This window comes from Belonocnema kinseyi, chromosome 3, assembly GCF_010883055.1.
Source record: "Belonocnema kinseyi isolate 2016_QV_RU_SX_M_011 chromosome 3, B_treatae_v1, whole genome shotgun sequence".
NCBI classification, from domain to species: Eukaryota; Metazoa; Arthropoda; class Insecta; order Hymenoptera; family Cynipidae; genus Belonocnema; species Belonocnema kinseyi.
Genome location: NC_046659.1, coordinates 5598087 through 5617557, shown reverse-complemented (window position 1 = coordinate 5617557; position 19471 = coordinate 5598087). Strand labels below are relative to the sequence as shown.

The following is a 19471-nucleotide window of genomic DNA, read 5'->3' as shown; positions in this document are numbered from 1 at the left end:
AATAACAATATGATAATTAAATAATTTCCTTATTGAAAATAAGCAGTGAATAAAATTTGAAGTTTACTAATAATTGCCCATGCGTAAACTATCTAGAATTATTTAACTACAAAGGTTTGCAATGCGCAATGTTTTTATTTTTTAGGTTACATTGTTGCAAATGAAGAGATTCAATGCACTGAAAATTGAAAGACTTTTAAATTATGCATCAGCAGTTGTATGAATGTATATATTTTTTTAAAGCGTACATATATAGAGATGATATAAATTGTAAATAGGAAATTGCATGACTTATATTCATATCCGTATTTATATCACCTGTAAGTTATTTGTTACTGCTGAGAAATATGAAAACACAAACCTAACCACTAATCAAGCAAGTAATACTTTCTTTTTTCATTTAATAGTTACCAATCAACAAACTTGCTTAAATTCGCATGTAATAGTAAACACAGTACGTATAACAATATGCACAATACAAGTTTCAGACAGTGTTATATGATAACAAATTCAATAATAACAAATTTAATTTGACACTTAGACTAATGTTTATTTTCGAGATGTCATAATAATTGAGAATATTTTGGTTGCACATGCGCAGTGAATTTTACTGACTCTAAGCGCCATCTAGCGTTGGTCCGCAACACTAAAAATTAATGTCTTCAAAACGATACATGGGAGTGCCACCACTATGTTCCTAAGTTCGAACTATTGGCCAAAAAATTTGAAATTATTACAGAATTAGTGTGAATTTTACATAATTTATACTAGATAAGTTGATCAAAAGTTATAAATAATTGAACAAAGACTAAATTTGGTACTTTTAACGGTTACTGAGGAATCTTTGACTTATTTCAAGAATTTACGTTTCACTGAACACAGAAACTGACAAAACCCGAGTCACAGCGCCATTATGGGGAGAAATTGAGAACTAAAATTAATCATTAAATAAAAGTTCGCCTGATTTCCGTGACAGTATGATTAGGTTTTGACATACCCATAAAAATTACAATTAAGACCATGGTTTCATAAGCTAAATTCTAGACTGACATCGAAATAAGTGTTTTACTGTGCTTAAGTACAGTGCGCCTAGCAGACGAACAGTGAACTATTCTCTAATAACCAAAATATAAATCATTTTCATTAACCTAGTACAATTTGTGTGAATAAATCAAGAGAATATTGCTCTAAGTCTAGATCCCAATCTTCATGAATCTTTAATGGAAGATTCATGAATCTTGAAATTTTACCAGCCTCGATTTCGCGCGGGAAAATTCAAATCAAGTGTGATCATGATACCACATTAAAATCAATTAACTATATTCATAGATCCATACCAATAAATCTATGACCTAAGTGACTAAGTCGAAATCTATATAAATTTTAAATACCGCTAGCACGTCAATAACCTATCCTCGACTTGAACTTCCCAGGTCCTCACTCAGCAGCGCGCAGCGTAGATAGAATGAACTAAAACAAAACTATACCTAATTCCGATAATCAACTACGTTAGATGACGCAAATGCATTAGTACAATCCTCGTCTGCACGTGGATTATAAATTTCCGTGAAACTTACGATGTGAAAGTTCCCGAAACTCCGGTAATTTATCGTGACTAATTTCCTAGCGGAAAAATTCCAAAAATCTGTAACTGGAACACTAAATTGGTGTGACAAGTTATAACGAGGATTCATTACAATAAATCGATAATCAATGTGAATCCATTTCTCTAATATACAAATCTAAATAATCTATTACCTATTTTCGATAACACGAGAGCGCGCATGTGCATACATTACAAGTGCGTTTTCAGCGTTTCGGAACTCGTTCCCATGAAGTCTTTCATCAACCATGGGAATATTTAATAGATAATAAAAGGCTTAATGGGCACTATATAAGCCCAAAGTTTACAACATAGGTGGAGTTACCGATTTTACATTTTACAATTTTCATTACTCGGTAGTTGCTCGTTGCACAGTCGAATCTCGAAGTTGAAGTCCAATTGATAGTCTATCCAATGACCGATGAGACCACACTTGCCAAGTTTCCGATCGTTTGTTGTAAAGTTTCCACAGTGTCGGTACTTCTCAAAGCAATATGGCATTGCTCGGTGTTGAGTGGTATTACATCTTCCTGAGCTGTCATTCGCAGAGTTACAAAGATGGCGACGTACTGCGAGTCTTAATTGGTCCAAAATTGGCTGACCATGGCCAGTAATTGTAGTGGTGTAATAGTTTTTGGACTGGTCCTAGGTGGCCATACCATGGAGTGGCAGGCAGATGTGGCGACGTCACGACTCGTCGACAAAATGGAGAGAGGATTTTGGGCTGTCCACCGTGTGAAGAACGTTCCTTGATGAGTGTAGGTAACGGTATGATGGTTGTTAAATATTTGTATCTGACTCCATGATTGTTAGTGCACCTACTAGCATGAATGTGAAGTATGAGAGATGGGTGACACACAAGTTCCACTCAAAAAGACGTTTATTCAAATGTTTACAGATGCGAGAACATCGTGTCTCGGAAAAAGAGCTTTAGGGTAAGGCGACTGGCTACCAACTAACTGGTGCATGATCTAACAAATACAGCGTCTAGCCACGCGCAAGTAAAAAGAAACCGAACCAATAAGGACCCACCACTTAATTTCTCCATCTTGGATAAGAAAGGCGGCAAACGTAAGGGATTTTAAAATGCAAAATGTAAGAATAAAAATTTCTTGTACCTTTCAGGTGTATAAATATTTGAATCCTTATGAAATGTATTATAATAATGTTGAAGATCGTTAAAGGAAAATACGGATTAAGTATAATTTTAGGTTATGTGTTTCATAACTTCTTTCTGCTGACAAAAAATGACGTATCTGTGTCAATTAAAATGAAATTGAAGTCAAGTGGGAAAGTTCTGGCTAAAGAAAATTATATAATGCAGTGCAGGTTGGACGCTGGACCGAGAAACCTGGAAAACCGGAAAATTAAAGTGAATTTATTTTTTGACCGCGAATGTTACAAAATTTGTATAATAAAACTGTTGCCCAACTTTGATTTCAACCGTTTTTTTTTTAATTTCCTAAATTGTGATTTTTATAGATTATTATACCATTTACTTTAGAATACTTAATTCGAAAATCTGTCACTTCAAAAATTTTCCAGTTAAATTTTTTTATTTTTCAGCATACATTTTAATTGAAGAATTTCAGAATGTAGTTTTAGAGGTTAAAAAATTTTAAATTACAAGTTTTTAAAATCAAAGATTTTTTTAGAAAGAACTAGGTGGCCGTCGGACTGGGAAACTGAGAATTTTACGAATTTTCATAAGAAAAATCTGCCCAAGCTATATTTTAACAGTTTTAAAAAAAATTAAAGTGCAGTTTTGAGGATTTAAACAATTAAAAATTAAAAGTATTTGAAGCTGAAAATTTTTGATAAAAAACAGTTTTATTTTATCAACTGTAAATATTAAATGAATAAATTATTTTAAAAATGGATCTGTACTCATGATTTATTAATAATATATTTTTCATTCCCAGTTTCAGGTATTCCTTTATATATTTTTTATATTATATTTAATAAATAAATTTATTAATATATTACTTCTATTAATGTTTTCAGCCATTAAAAAATGTAAACGTGCGTTTGACTACTTCCCACTTGAAAATAAATCCATAATAATATAGTCATAATTAAATGTTTTTATTAAATTAAAAATATTGTGAGTCTAAATTATTTAATTTTTAACCCATTTAACTTGAAATTTCTTAATGTAGAAAAAGAAGAAGTATTTAATATTTAGCAATATTTCACTGTTCATTTAAGACGAATAAATTTAAACCAAATATTGAAACTGAATTGTTTTACATAGAAAGCTTTGAATCTTTAAATTTTTAAAGAACTTTTGATTTTTTAGCATTACAATTTAAATTGTTTTATTTAAAAAGTGTTTAATTTATAAGTGAAATTGTTATATTTAAACGCATAAATAACAATTGAACACTTATTATTTGTACACAAAATTTTAGTAATTTTAATATATATGTCGAAGTTTTGAAAAGATTCCAAATCAATGACAAGCTTGGTATTATTTCAAGTAATTTAAACGAAGTGTCTTAATTGATTTTCCTATAACAGTTCGCCGTACAGTCTTACGCGTCAAACTTAAACTGTGCGGTCAAACTAACAAAATGGTGGAATTTAGCGGTTGCGTTACTTGAACGAAACAGGGCCCTCAAGTGGCTAGACCATGTATTTGTTAGATCATGAACTGGTGTATCGCGCGAACGCAGGAGCTGAACGTGGCGGGAAGAACCGGGAGAATTCCGGTAGAAAGGGAAGTCACGAGTCGAACGCGTGCATCGGGAGTTCGGACGCAGAGGATACACCGAAAAGAATGAGACAATGCATAAAAGCTAGTTCGCAAACTCGCCGAGCGCAAATGTGCGAAGTTAGTCGCTACATGAAAAGTTTTGAGGCTCGCCGTCTCGTGCTGGGATCGGATACTGAAGGCGTAGGATGTCAGGAATATGGTCGGTGGTCAAAACTTCCGTTGTTGACCGTGATAATGTTGTCCGCGAATTATTGAACAAATTTCCTTTTAAAATTAACAGGTAAGTAAAATTGACCCTGCCACAGTATCTATAAATGTTAATTGGTTATAAAAATAAAATTTGTAACGCTACGGGGGTTCGAACCTAGATGTACACCTGAATCTATTGCCTAGCAGTCGGGAGTCTAACCATTACTCTATACCTGCAAAATTTAAAGTCAATGAAAAAACCATCGTCATAAGCAACAACTCAAAAAATGTAACGAAAAACTTACTAGCTTTTTTCCTCATTAATTTTTGTTATTATTATAATATATCATATATATGTCAAATAAATCTACTGTTAGCGGGAATATAAATGAATTAATTTTTAAGCAAATAATTTAAGGCTATGTGATGAGAGGGTCACGTCACCAAACCTGGTCTTCAATTTTTCTTGCCCAACTTACGTCCACACGAAATGAGATATCGTGTTAAAAATTTGGCACGATAAATAGAAGGCATGCAAGAATTTGTCTCTGGTCCTAAATAATTAGAATAGTGAAAAAAAATTTTTTTTTAATTTCTATTTTGGAGAAATACCGACCGTGCTGTTGTCAAACGCTGCAAGCAATTTGCAATGTTGTTAATGGGCTAGTTATGAGGTTTATATTGATCAAAGTGGGACAAAACAACACAAATCGCTCACGAACATTATGCATGAATAATGCAGCGAGTAGACAACTTCGAACTTCTAGGGTTCTGTGGATAAAACATATTGCATGATTACCGTCAGAGAAAGTTAAATTCAAACTTCTACTGTAAAACCTACATGTGTCCGTCGATAATCCTTATTTGCATAAATAAACTTTTTTCTTCCTCCAACTCTTTGCAAGGCCACAAACGATCCTTTAATATTTATTAACATTTCCCGAAAAAAATTTCCGCGTTATTTAAACTTTTATTTTTCAATATGGGTGAAAAATATTGATCTTAGGGCTGACTTGATCAGCTGTTATACTCATCACATGGCCTTAAATCGATTAATTTTTTCGGGGTTTCGTAGCATAAGCGGGAACATTTTCTTACAAATCCTTTTTTTTTATTTGTTTGTAAACCATTTTTTTACAAGTGAAGGACCGGTATTTAATATAACAGACTCGGTCGGAATAATAAAATTTATTGAAGAAAACGTAATCTTCGGGCTACGTCGATGTGTTTATCACACGAGATCTCCGAGACCAATCCCCAAACGATCTGCCTCGCTTCTTCCCTTCCTTTCTCTCCGCGCCCTCTTACAGAGAATTACATTATGCCACCATATTGACCGCGAAAATTTAAATCAATTATACATAGAAATATCTATCGCCTACATAAGCAATTTTTATTTCACATTAAAATTTTTTTTAAACAATTTTTTATTTACAAAAATTTGTTTTTAACATTTTTTTAAAGAATTTCTATACCCATTTTTTTAAACAGTTTTTTTGGTCGCCTATTTTGATTAATATTTCTTACTGTAACTTTTTGAATTTTAGGTGCTTTGGACTAGTTTACAATGATTAAAATTACATCAACAAGGTTAGTTCCGGGAGATTAGTTACTATGTTTATTTGTAATTCCAAAGTTTTCGGCCAAAAATATTGTGTAGTTTGGAAATAACCCTCAGGTGAATTGTAACACACATAACCTCGAAATATACATGCACGTTGTTAGCAATATCAAAAATTTTCTTATAAAAAAATACAAAAAAGTGTGCGGGGACGTCCGTTAGCATGTTCGCTATCATTTCCAAGATTTTGAAGGCAAAATATTTCTTATTCCAGGAAAAAAGTCGGGAGAATCTAACACTGAAAAAATTGATACTATTTCCCAAGTGCTATGCAAATTAATCAAATTTTGGAAAATTAAAACTTTTTTGAATTAACCTACAAAAAATGTGCGGGGACGTCCGTTAGCATGTTCGCTATCATTTCCCAAATTTTTAAGACAAAATATTTATTATTCTAGAAAAAAAGCCGGGGGACCAAAAACTGGTAAAATCGACAATTTAGTTAGAACGATCTCGCAAAGTTTAATAAAAATAAACTTTATGCATTAGATTGATTAATTAATTAATTATATTGATTAATTAATTTATTAATTATTTTTAATTATTTATTCATCATGAATAATCTCTTAATAATTCACTAAAAGAGGCTCTCAAAGCATCTAGACTGGAGAGTCTAGTTACAACAATAGTCCCACGAAACTTCGATTAATGAGGCTGGGCAACATTTTTCTTCTCATGACTTGTTTTCATATCGTGCGTTATTTGTAGTACAAAATTTATAATGATATATTATTATTCAATATTTTTACAATTAGAAAATTAAAAACAATAAATGAACCAATTTTATCAAAATGTAGTACGATGAAAACATTACATAACATTTTAGATGGACATCTGAAATTTGAATAATATTCGTTTAGTCAATGTTTCCCTTTTTTATTTATTAATAATTACCACAAAAAATGTATCATAAACTTTGTAATCCAGACAAACTTTTTATTTCAGTAACAACCCTAGGCGAAAATTGGTATTTCAGTAGAATCTAAAAATTTTTTGCCAGGTATAATTACAGTCTAACTCGGTTTCAAAATATTTAAAGAATCGCTTACAGCCGTACATGAGTTATACAAACACCACTGTTCCTAGTTTCCTAAGGACAAGGAGAGAAATATAACCGGAGTAAAACCTCCGTACCGGATCCCTGGTTATAGGTAGATGAAGAAAAATCGAACCTGTTTAACATTTTTCAAGGCCAAAAACGGTTAAACAAATTCAGAGATTAATAGGAATGGCTTCATGATATAGCAAATTTATTCCAAAATTTGCAGAAATCATAGAACCTCTACAAAAGCTACTAAAAGAGGAAGTAAAGTGAGAATGGACTGAGCAACAGGAACAGGCATTTACGAATATTAAACACTTACTAACAACAGCACCAATTTTAGCCTGCCCTGATTATGGTACTCCATTTCAACTTGAAACCGATGCTAGCGATATAGGGTTAGGAGCTGTTTTAACACAAACAATAAGCGGCGAAAATTATGTAAGAGCTTTTGCAAGTAGAGGTCTGAATGGAGCAGAACGTAAATATTCTGCTTCAGAAAAAGATTCTTTAGCAGTAGTCTGGGCGATAAGAAAGTTTAGACCGTACCTAGAAAGATACTCATTGAAATTCATTACAGATTATATTGCCTTGAAATGGCTTCATAATTTAAAAAATCCAACCGGCAGAAGTGCAAGATGGGCTTTAGAATTACTAGAATATGATTATGAAATTAACAATACCAAAAGAGTTAAGGGAACAAATTTTAATTGATAATCGTGACAATAAATAAGCAGGTCATTCAGGTATGGAAAAAACTTATGCAAAAATTACAGAAAATTATTATTGGCCCAGAATGTACTCTGAAACATGAAAATAGGTATAAGAATATGAAATTTGTCAGAGAATAAAACCGAAAGTAAATAATCAAATAGGTTTTATGAGAAAAAGAATAATTGAAGAAACGTGGACAGTAGCAGCATCAGATAAGATGGGTCCATTGCCAATGTCAAAGTCGAGAAATCAATACATTCTAGTATTTGTTGATATGTTTACTAAATGGTTAGAAATAATACCAGTTAAAAATAAATTAGCATCAACGGTTGAAAAAGCATTTCACAAGCGTATAATTTCTAAATGAGGAACACCTAGAATTTTATTTACGGACAACGGCAAAGAATATGTAAATAAATCAATAATCAACTTAACTAAAACATTTGGTATTAGGCACTTTAAAATTCCTAAATACCATGCACAAGCAAATAAAACTGAAAGATATAACAGATCAATTAAAACAGCATAATACATACATTTACAAAAACAAAAGACGCAGAAAAACATTTAGTTTCCGGAAAATGGACCGAAGTCTCATATTAAAATGCAAGAATTGCCTCACCGACCTGCAGGGTGAGCAGCTGCTGACTCACTCTTGCAGAAAGTGGTTGGACTTTCTGCAACCTCCACTCAACGAAAAACTCAGAAGAGAAAACTGAAAGAAACAAAGAAATCGATAGGCGTAAAAAAGCAGAAGTGGAAAAGGAAATGCATAGGGCAATACTAAAAATAAGGGAAGCGGAAATAGTTAAGTTAGAGAGAATTGCCAGAGAAGAAGCGCAGTCGTTAGCCTACGTTTAAGCACGATCAGAAAAAAGAAAGCACCACGAAAGAATAGAAGGAAAAGTTTACGCTGAGCATTTAAAGGCGGGCTTGATTACTTCAAAAAACTGTGAGGCAATGCAACAGCGGATAGAAGAAAAAAGAAAATTAAGTGTGGAAAAGCAAAGAAAAGAGGCAATAAAAAGATAGAGGAAGAACAGCAGAAAAAAAAAGTTTTGCAGCAGAAAGAAAAAGAGGAATTCTTACATAAATTTAAAAACAGAAACAAATTTTGTGCTGAGGAACAGAAAAGAAAAGAATGACCCAAGAGAATTAAGAGAGAAAGGGAATTACGAACATCAGAAAGAGAGACAGAGAATTTAAAGAGAAGAGAAATAAAGGAAATTAAAAAGGACCTGGAAAAGGACAAGAAAGATTTAGAAACTTTGTCTGAAAAATCAGAGGAATCTTTTACAGATTGGAAGATAGGAATCTGAAAACAAAAAAAAAACCTAAGAAAAGAAAAGGAGGAATAGACAGTTTTCACTATTTTCACTTCAATTTTTCACTTTCACATTTCATTTCAAACATACGTTAATAAAACTTTACATACAATTTTCTACTTAACCATATTCACCACAGAACAATTAATACCCTCCACAGACATAACAGAACAATAATTTAAGTAATTTTAATATAAAAATCATAATTTACATTAAATAAAGCGAAATAAATTTCAGAGAATTGGTAAAAATAAAGATTCTGAAATTAAGTATATGCGGCTATTAGAGGCCAAGATAAAAATTCAATTAAAAGAACTCGAATTTAGATATAAGTTACTTTTCAGGTAAAGAACCAAAGAAAGCGGAAATGCGAAAGAAGATATTAATGTGAAAAAATAAAAATTTAATTAAAAAACTTTAAAAAGAGTTCAATCAAGTTTTGCATAATAGGTTCAGTAAAATAAGATAAGAAGAAAAGAATTAAGACAAAAATAGTATTTTCTTTTTATTGCATCTTTGTTTTGTTTTAAGAGGTAGGATTTGTTAAATTTGTTTCAGAAAAAAGAAGGATGTGCGAGAGGATGGTTCCTGTGGAAATCTACACCTTTCACGACACCTACTCTGATGAAATGTCAAACCGGACAAAAAACTACTACTCGGTTCCGGATTCAACTGGAACAAAATATATAAAAGGAGGTTGTGTAGAAACAAAGGAAGAATTTAAGAATGTGATAAAAATTTCATACAGAAACGAGGAAGTGGCACAAAAAAAAAGAAAATAGAAAATAATACTGAAGACAAGGAAAAACAAATCAATAAGGAAGAAGATGATTCCTATATACAAATAGATGTTACCGATGAAGAAAACGGTTTTACATTCAACATGGAATTGGAAAGGTGCAAAGCAATCTTTAAAAACAAACCTTATCCCAAGGGGGTGGGGGGTTATAACAAAGTTATAATCACCCCAAAATGATACGACCTTGCGGACCCAGGACTGTGAGTGGGGAGAACACCACTTCCTAGTACTAATAACCAAAATCTGGGCACCGAGAACCCATCTTGTGCTCTCTGCGCCCCGATACAAGCTTTCGGCTTCGCCGCCCGGTTCAGACTATCGATACGATCTCGACGTTGCAACTCACTTGTAAGTTGGTTTAAATAAGCCAACTTACAAGTTAAGCAATTAATCCTTCGATGTGGTTCTATTAACTATCTATTAGTTTCTATTTTATCTACAGTTGCACACGTACGAAATTGGGATTTTTAGTAAATAATCGAAATTAAATTAATCGGTTAAAAATTATAAGTTCCTAGATGATAAATAATATATTTTCGTTGAACAAGTTTCTTACTATGTGCTTGTAGATAACTTGTACATAATTTATAAACATATTCAATTATTGATGAGGAATTCTTATTTTAAATTAAACGCCAAGTTACAAAGTTTTCTAAAATAATTAGATCATTTAAAAACTGCATTTATGACTGTTTTTATATAAAAGAAAATGTTTTTTTCCTAAAGTTATTAAAGTGTCTTTTAATTGCATTTCTGTTTATTTTTTATCCGTTTTAGATATTTTTCGAACTATATATATTTCATATATCTATAAAAGGTTATTGAGCCCTTTGTGAAATTAGTGGCATTCAATTATTTGCTTTATATATTTTAAATTGTTTTTTTAAAGTTATTCCACATTTGAAACTGACATGGATAAAAAAGCAAAATCAAAGAATTTGAGACATTGAAAACTGCATTTTATGGAAGTTTTTGTATAGTATAAAATGATTCGTTTGTCAGTGAAGTTATGAAAGCATTTTTGTACTTGATTTTCTCAATTATTTATTACGTTTCGATCGTTTTTAAATGTTGTGATTATTGAAGGACCAAAAGTCTTGAGCCCATTCTGAAATAAGTGAAATTCTATTTCTTGTTTCAAATATTTTAAAATATTTTTTAAGAACTGCTATTTCACATTGAAAACCGAGTAAGAAAGTATTATAAAATAATTGGATAAATTAAAAACTATAGCGTTTTATGGAGGTTTTTGTATTTCAGAAAATCGCTTTTTGTCACCAAGATTATTAAAGCATTTTTGCATTTGATATTTTTTAATAGTTTATTACCTTTTGATAGTTTATAAACCTTTTACATTTTTGAAGAAAAAATAATATGAAGCCGTTTTTTAAATAAGTAAAATTTTATTTTAAATTATTTGTAAATAATTGTTTTTATCAAAGGCCCTCGAAAATTTTCAATGTTCCTTAGAACTACTCATTAATCATGATCAAAATTTTATAACCAAGATCCATGTGCATCGATAGCGAAATGAGTTAGAGCGCGCGATATATATTAATTTCTATTAACACATTAAACTTAACTCCTGTGATCCTCCCGCGAGAAGTTATTTTTTTGTCAAGGATTCAGACATGCATCGGATCAGCGCAGAGTTTCACGCCCGATCTGTGAGTTCTGTGCGGGATTCCATAGGACGGAGAGCTACCAGAACAGAAACAGTTCCTCTCTCTGCTCAAATTGTCGCAGCCAGTACTTGGCTTCACCACATGACTGCTCGGTTAACACCTATACATTCGAGGTCATGAGATACCGTTTTTGGAACAACTGTGGGTATGATGAAGTGGAAAAAGCTTCGATGAGGCGGGCACCTCACGCCCTAGAGTCCGCGAATCTACGACATCCTCTCCCTATTTCTCTTCCTCTACTCCTATTTCTTCTCCCCAACGAGAGGAAGTTAAGGCTTAGACTAGCAATCGTCCTTCTAGCGTCTGTTCGCCAGTTTTAGACCTCTCCCGTCACTCCTAGAGTTTGTTCAAGGACTTACCTAATGATCCTGTGGAAATCAACCACCAAGCATTCGATCAAACGAGAATGGCTCTGTCTGGTTTGGATAATGAGAGACGCTTTAGCCCCAGTAACGACTTATTGGAAGGAACCGAAATGGACTTTCAAAACTTTGTTCTTTATGTCAAGCAACGTCAAAAAAAATTAAATAAAATTGACGTACTTTTACAAGAAGAAGTGTCTACAACTGCCTTCCAGTTCGGATTGTCAACTCTTCATGGGTGGATTAGATTCTTTGAATGTTGTTTGCTTGTAGCGTATAAACTAGATGCAAAAAATGGCAAACGCGTGATGTCGAAGAAAAAAAAGGACAGAAGTCCGAAGAAAATATCTTAAAAGGTTTCCGTTTGCAGTTAGGTCATGTACTCGATCAGCCAAAGTCTGGATTCGGAAGCTCGAATGACGGAAATACTGCTCGTAAATTTTTTTTTAATTCAGATATTTCGGCCTCCATAAAAGGAATTGGTGTAAATTTAATTAGGCGTTTCCTTCTTTTTTTCAGACACTTTAGAGTGGCCATTGAATCAATATAGATAAATTCCAGACTTATGCCTTACAGACGGCTCACAATTTTGTGCAATTGTACCCGTAGTTTGACATGCCATCTTCAGTACACAAAGTCTTACTTCATGGCGCACAAATAATAAACTCTTCATTTCTACCTACTGGGAAAATGTCTGAAGATTCTCAAGCATCTTGTAATAAGCTAATTAAGAGGTTCGGAGAAGAATTTGCGCGAAAATGCTCCCATAGAAAAATATGGAAGACATTTTTTTGCAATTGATGTTAATATCCGACTTATTTATTTCTAGTTGATTTGTCAATTGCGCCAAGTATTGAGATAGATGAAAAAAATCTATACCTATCCACTAGTTGAAACAAGCGATTTTCCTACAGATGATTCAACAGATGACGATGTATAGAAATGTACATTTTATTTAAATGAACACATAATTCTGTTGTAATAAAAACATTTAATTTCACTCCTTTTATTTCTGAATACTCTTATATTTTAAAAAATGATAAAAATAATAATATCAAGATATTTTAATATATTTTTGACTTGATATTCGTAATCGGTGGTCTTGAAAACCCCCCTGAAGCAATTTTGAAAAAAAATCAATATTTATTTAGCATAGTTGTCCGCCATAGCAGATCCGCAATTTTTTAAAAATGCAAACTTCGAATTCGTAATCAGCGACTTCGAAAACCTCCTTACATCCATTTTAAATAAATCAAACATTTATTCAGCATAGTCGTCCGCCACATTTAATCAGCTATTGTGTTTTTTTTTACTTCGTATTCCTAATCAGCGACTTCGAAAAACTCCATACACAAAGTTTGAAAAAAATCCAATAGTTATTTAATATAGTCGTCCGCCATATTGGATCCGCCATTAAAAAAAATGTCTTCGTATTCGTAATGGGCGGCTTCAAAAACCCCCTTGGAGCAATTTTGAAAAAAAAATCCAATATTTATTTAGTATAGTTGTCGGCCATATCAGATGCGCCATTTTTTTTTAATTTTGACTTTGGATTCGTAATCAGTGACTTCGAAAGCCCCCTTACACCGATTTGGAAAAAACCCCAATATTCATTTAGCATAGTCGTCCGCCATATTCGATCCGCCATTTTGTTTTTTACCATTTTGACTTCGAAATCGTCAACCTAGACCTTGTTTTCTGTGAGCGGGGCTTGGTCCCGATATCCTCATGCAGGGTAGGGTGTAACTCATACTCATCTGATAATGTCTCCGTCATTTAGAGGTTTGTTGCGACTCCCTTCCTTTCGAAATCTGTCTTGAGCACATTTAATGTCCAGTCACTGGATTGGTCCCTCTTGAAGAGACAGATAGAGGAGATCGTCCCGGCCCTGCCTAAGGCTCTGCTCGGAGACGAAAATCCATGTCTAATTTTTGACAGATTTATCAACCTGATTTTCGAGGACTTAGAAGCTGATTGTGCTTTTCGTACTTCCTCTAAGGCGACCTTTTGTGAATCCATAGATCCAGCTGCCGTTCTGAGAAAAATCTGGAGCACTGTTAAGTGTCTCTCCGCTCGCTCTGTGTCTCATAACACTAACGTAATATTGGACGCGGACTCCACTGTAAACAGGGAGCTGCAGGAAGAGTTGGCACGCCCGGATATTCCACCGATTGAGCTTGAGCCAGTCCGATTCGTTGATAAGTCCAACTGTATGAACATGGACCTCTTTAACACCATGTTCAGGGAGTCTTCATTCCCTGACAGGCGGCAGGACGCCTTGGTCCACTTCATATCCAGGCGGCCAAGGACTTGCCGATGTAAGCGCTTGAGTCCTTCTCTCAATGGCTGGGAGGACTGGGTTTTTCGATCTCTGTGCCCAAATGCCAACTGTGTCTTTTCTCAAGAGCTAGAGTGGACTTGAAAGATATTACCCTGACGTTTAAGAAGACGGTTATACCTTGTCAATCTACCCTCAAGTATTAGGGGTTTTTGCTGGATAGACGTATGACCTGGATTCCTCACATTGTGAGTATAGCAGCCAAAGGTTTCCATTCGTCTGGCTCGGCGCTGTATGAGCCCCACACCCATCCGCATCCTTCTTTCGAAGATCTCATCTAGCGAACAGTTACACCTATCGAAATTTCAGTTGGAACGATAAACTCTTGGTTGGCAAGTTGACATTGTTTGCGGAATTAGCTAAAGACAAGAAATCCAGCGTCCGTAGGAGGGGATTTGGACTAATTGAAGCAGACCTTGAGTCCGGTTCTGCGTTCAGGGACCCGATCTTCTCCGAGCGCTTATTCGATGCTTTTTTGGGCGTAAGATATGCGGACGTGCTCAGGGTTTTTTTTCGGATGGATCAGTAAATCCTGGGCATACGGCATATTTTATGCCCTCAAACACGTTATGGAACGTCTTGTATGGGTTTCGGTACATGTGAGTATTTTAGGGAACGAAATGTCTGATGAAATTGCGAGGTTGGCCTCTAGACTTCCGTTTGTCGCTCAGAGAGCAATCCCGACATGCGATCTTCGTTTGGTTTGCCAAGGGGACCCCGGGACTGGTTTTTGCTGTGCTGGCTCCATGGGGAGACGATGGGTTCTAGGGCAGATTACTTCTCGAACGTGAATGTTTAGACTCCTAGGCCGTGGTTCTGGGGTTACGGTTTTCCGAGGTGCCTCATTAATTTGATCACGAGGTTGCGTTTAGCGCACATATGCACAGAGGACCATTTCGCGCGGATAGAGTGAAGCCTTTTGGTAGGCTGCGAGCGTCACGCTGAGGTCAGGAGCTTGGCGCACCTCCTCCAATGGTGTCCGCGGTTGGCGGCGGGCTGGGCTGCATTTTACCGCTATATTAATCAAAGTTTTCCGGATTTGTTGTCTGAAGAACAACTTAATATTAATGATATATTCAGCCCAACCGTGGAATCTATGACCGAGATGGGGCGTTTTTTCGGGGGTGATCTAGCTTATTAATTTCATGTTTTAAGTTTCGCATTTCCCGTAAGCTGGGTCTCATATGGGTCTACTGCGGAAGGATGCAGTCTGGTTTTGTGAGCTAACTGGATTAATTCAAATTGGAACTTATCGCTATTTATTGGATACATGGCTCATTAAATCTAAGAGGCCAAAAGCAAAGAAGAAGACGACCCGTAGGGTGTATGCGAGGATGGTCCTCTATATTTAAGTATAATAAATGTTTAACAGTTATAAGTATTCAGTTATGATGGAATGGAGCGTACTCACTTTCTTGAAGGTATTTAAAAAAAATATTGAAGGTTATCCGTATAAAAAAATATTCCTTTCAGATTAATATAGATATACAAAAATTTCTATATAAATTTATGTGATGATGTGTAAAAGCGGGTTACATATTTGTCTTTGTCATAGGCTACTGAATATGAGGAATTTATGCAATTCAACTAATTCAAGGAATTCCGAATATTCATTGAGAGACAGAAAATTTGAAAAATATTTCGTTCCTACTGAAAATTCCTATATAGGTTCCTATATAGAATACTATATGGGGACCTTTAAAGGACCCTATATAGGTTCCTACATAACAACCTATATGTTTCAGAGATAGGTGTCATCTACAGGAAATGACAGAGGATTGTACATGTAATCCTATAGAGGTTCCTGTATAGGACCCTTTATAGGATCCCATACAGATTCCTGTATTGGACCCTATCCAGATGCGCAGTAGTATTCTGTAGTAGTGGCATCTATAGGCGAAACATATAGGATCATATGGAGGATCCTGTATAGGATCGTATGTAGGTTCCTATATTGGGTACGGACATGACCTTGATATTAACCGGATATGACAGGCAGCGCCCGCGGTGGCCTTGACCTTAAATTTCTAGCGGATAGAAATTTGACATTTGCACAAGTTAGCCCGTGTGTATTGTTTTTAAATATAATAAATAAATAGAGGATTGCTTTGAAAACGTATGTAACATTTTTCAAAACGAAACTAAAGAATAGAGGAAACTTTCTTGCATGGTTATGAACATAACCATAAAAATTGACGGTAAAATGTCAACAAGCGGATTGATAATGTATATTTTAATTAGAACAGGATTTTAAGCTATAAGTCATTCTATCAATTTTCTTCCTGAAACATTGAACAAGGGAAAAAGTTGAGCAGTAAATCATGTAGTAAGGGTGCAGAAGTGAAAGTAAAAGGAATAAGCTAAATTCTGTACACGGTTAACAGACTAGTGTCTGTTAGTTCTCCCCATTACGACGTTAAATTACAGGTGTTTATTAATTAACAAATATATTGTAATACAAAAAGAAGAATCAGAGAGATTTAAAATCAGAAATTTCTAAACATTTTTGTTTGTGTTAAAAATATTTATAAAATATAAATGAGATATGGGACACTCACTGTGAAAAATTCTAATAAATAATGACATGTAGGTTTGCTTAAAATTTTCCTTTTGATAAATATTGCTATTTTGTAAATTTACTATTATAGATACTATGTATTTTTAAGGTTTCAGTAAACTTTACTGTAACCTGATGAACTTAACAATCAAAATTTGCCGCAGGCTCAAGACATGAAAATACCAATCGTATTTTTATCCGGAATTGTGTAATCTGCACACTAGATTATCCCTATGTTTGAAATCGAGCAAATTAAGAATATGTGTAACCTTGATTAACTAATTTTCAATTATTTCAACAAATTAAATTTGTTTAAATAATTTTTTCTCAATTTTTCAAATGAATAATTATAATTATTTCTTCAGTAAAATATTGACCACCATTGATTAATTAATGTTTCAATGTTTAAGTAAATTTAATTTATTCAAATTAATTTTTTTTCTATAATAACATTTTTTCACAAAACTATTACGGTATTATCGTTAAGTGACAAAAATTTATTTTCAATTGCTCACCAATCGTTAAAGTAATAAATTATTATTTATTTTCAACAACCTTATTAAATTTGCTTATACAATATTTTTTCATAAAATATACTTACTGAAATTCAAATTAAAATGAAATATAGTCCATAAATATTATGGGATAATTAAACATTCTAACCTTAAAATCTCACAACTAGCATTACGTTCACAAAAATAATAATTCGTATAAACATAATATTACTGCCTTAATTAACACAATAATTTTTCCAAATATCTTAGTATTTCTTTTTCAAAAAACAAGAGTATTGAAATACTTGATGTGATATTTGTAATTCGATATGCTACGCCCCCCCCCCCCACACACATAAATATATATATATATATATATAACTTCGGTTTTGATTCCTCTAGAATCAAACCGAAGGGCCTATGACAAAGCCACCGAACGCGTCCTCGGGTTGCGAATAGAGGGTCCCTGTACCAAGGTATTCTACTGAATACGGTTACAAAAATAAATAGGTAGTCGCGGACAATTGTCCAGGGGTGGTCCCGAAGGAATTAACCCCCAAGCGGAGGTGTGAAAACCGTGCCGAAAGCTGAATGGCACCTGGGTGAGGTGTCTAGAACGGTGACTCTGGAATACCGGGCGACCTCTCAAGGTACGCAGCGTTATCCTTGCATGCGGGACTCTACAAGGATGGATGAACCCCTTTCCCTAGCTTCTCGTGAGAACAACAATGACAACACCAAACATAGTTGTAGTAAGTGCGGTTCAAAACAACAGAACGCGCAGGGCTCCCGACAAAGGGTCGGCCAAAAATGCCGACCAATCTAGAGCTGGGGGAGCCAATGAAACTGGATTCAATGCGATGGATCGGCGGAAACTCGCAACCTTTGGGTGGACGGAGCGACTGAATCACGACTTGCTAGAGTGCTACGATGAGAGTGTGGCCCCTGAACGGGGTTACATGGCACGGCTGCATGCTCTGTGGTGCGAGAAACACCCGGAGCTATCGCACTTTTCGCAGCAACGTCTGCGAAACCATGCTGAACTACTCCGTAAAAGGGGCTATGTAAGCGGAACGCCTACTCTACCACAGCTAGAACAAGCCGGCAACAAAAAAAGAGAGGCGACACTAAGACCAACCGTGGGCAGACATCCAATAGATGAAGAGCGATGCTTTACGACCCGGAGAAACATCAACACCAAGGTTTCTCTCACGCCTAAAGATCTGGCTGAAATGGATGTCGAGCCTCGTGGACATTTTTTCGGAGAATCCGATCTCTGGGCTATTAATTATTGTGTGTATAATGCAGCGAGAGCTTTAGCCGATGCGAACCGTAAAAGAAAACCAACGGCTGATCATAAGAACAAAAGACGAATGCATCAACCTGCCATAAAGATAGACTGGGCAAGACAGTACGCGTCTCGCATTCAATGTGTGACTGCCTACATCACATCTGGCAGCAATTTTACCGCCAAGGTTCGAAAGTTCGCGCGCGAACTCCGGACCCGTTATCACATACTTAACAAGTCAAAGCTGCTGACCATCAGGCAGCATATTGTTGAGAGAATACGGATACTATCTGACGCTAAGAGAAGTTTAGAGCGAAGGGAGAGGTGGGTCAGAGAAAATCAACAGTTTCTCTCTGACCCATCTCGACTCTTCCAAGACCCTCCAGTTACTGTCGAACACCCACCCAAACAAGAGGAGGTCGAAGTATTTTGGAGAGAAGTCTACGAAGTTCAGCATAGACTGGGTACTTTTGCGGCAAACCTGCAGATCGAAAGTACAAGGTCACTCATGTATTTTACATGGACGATCTTAAGATCTATACTAAAAACAGAGAGAAACAGCATCTAGCTCTGTGGATTGTCGAACGATATAATAAGGAAATTGGAATGGAATTTGGGTTAGACAAATGCGCCAATGTTTATTTGAAGCGAGGAAAACTTAATGGAATCCCTGAAGATCCTGAGCTCGTTGATAGAAGCGCCATACGACACCTTTGCGCTGGAGAGACTTATGCATAC

The 19471-nt window shown here is 34.9% G+C and overlaps 1 protein-coding gene across 10 annotated transcripts in view; it reads right to left on the bottom strand.

Annotated features, from left to right (window-relative positions):
* LOC117169116 (probable tRNA N6-adenosine threonylcarbamoyltransferase, mitochondrial) overlaps positions 1-19471 on the bottom strand; it is a 210974-nt gene that overhangs the window by 37556 nt on the left and 153947 nt on the right. Inside the window, exon 7 of one of the 10 annotated variants that reach the window (XM_033355288.1) lies at positions 8512-8600. The exons of the other annotated variants lie outside the window; for them this stretch is intronic. Within the exon in view, the coding sequence (XP_033211179.1) occupies positions 8535-8600 (66 nt within the window). The 3' untranslated portion in view covers positions 8512-8534. The remainder of the gene's footprint in view (positions 1-8511; positions 8601-19471) is intronic. 10 annotated transcript variants of the gene reach the window in all.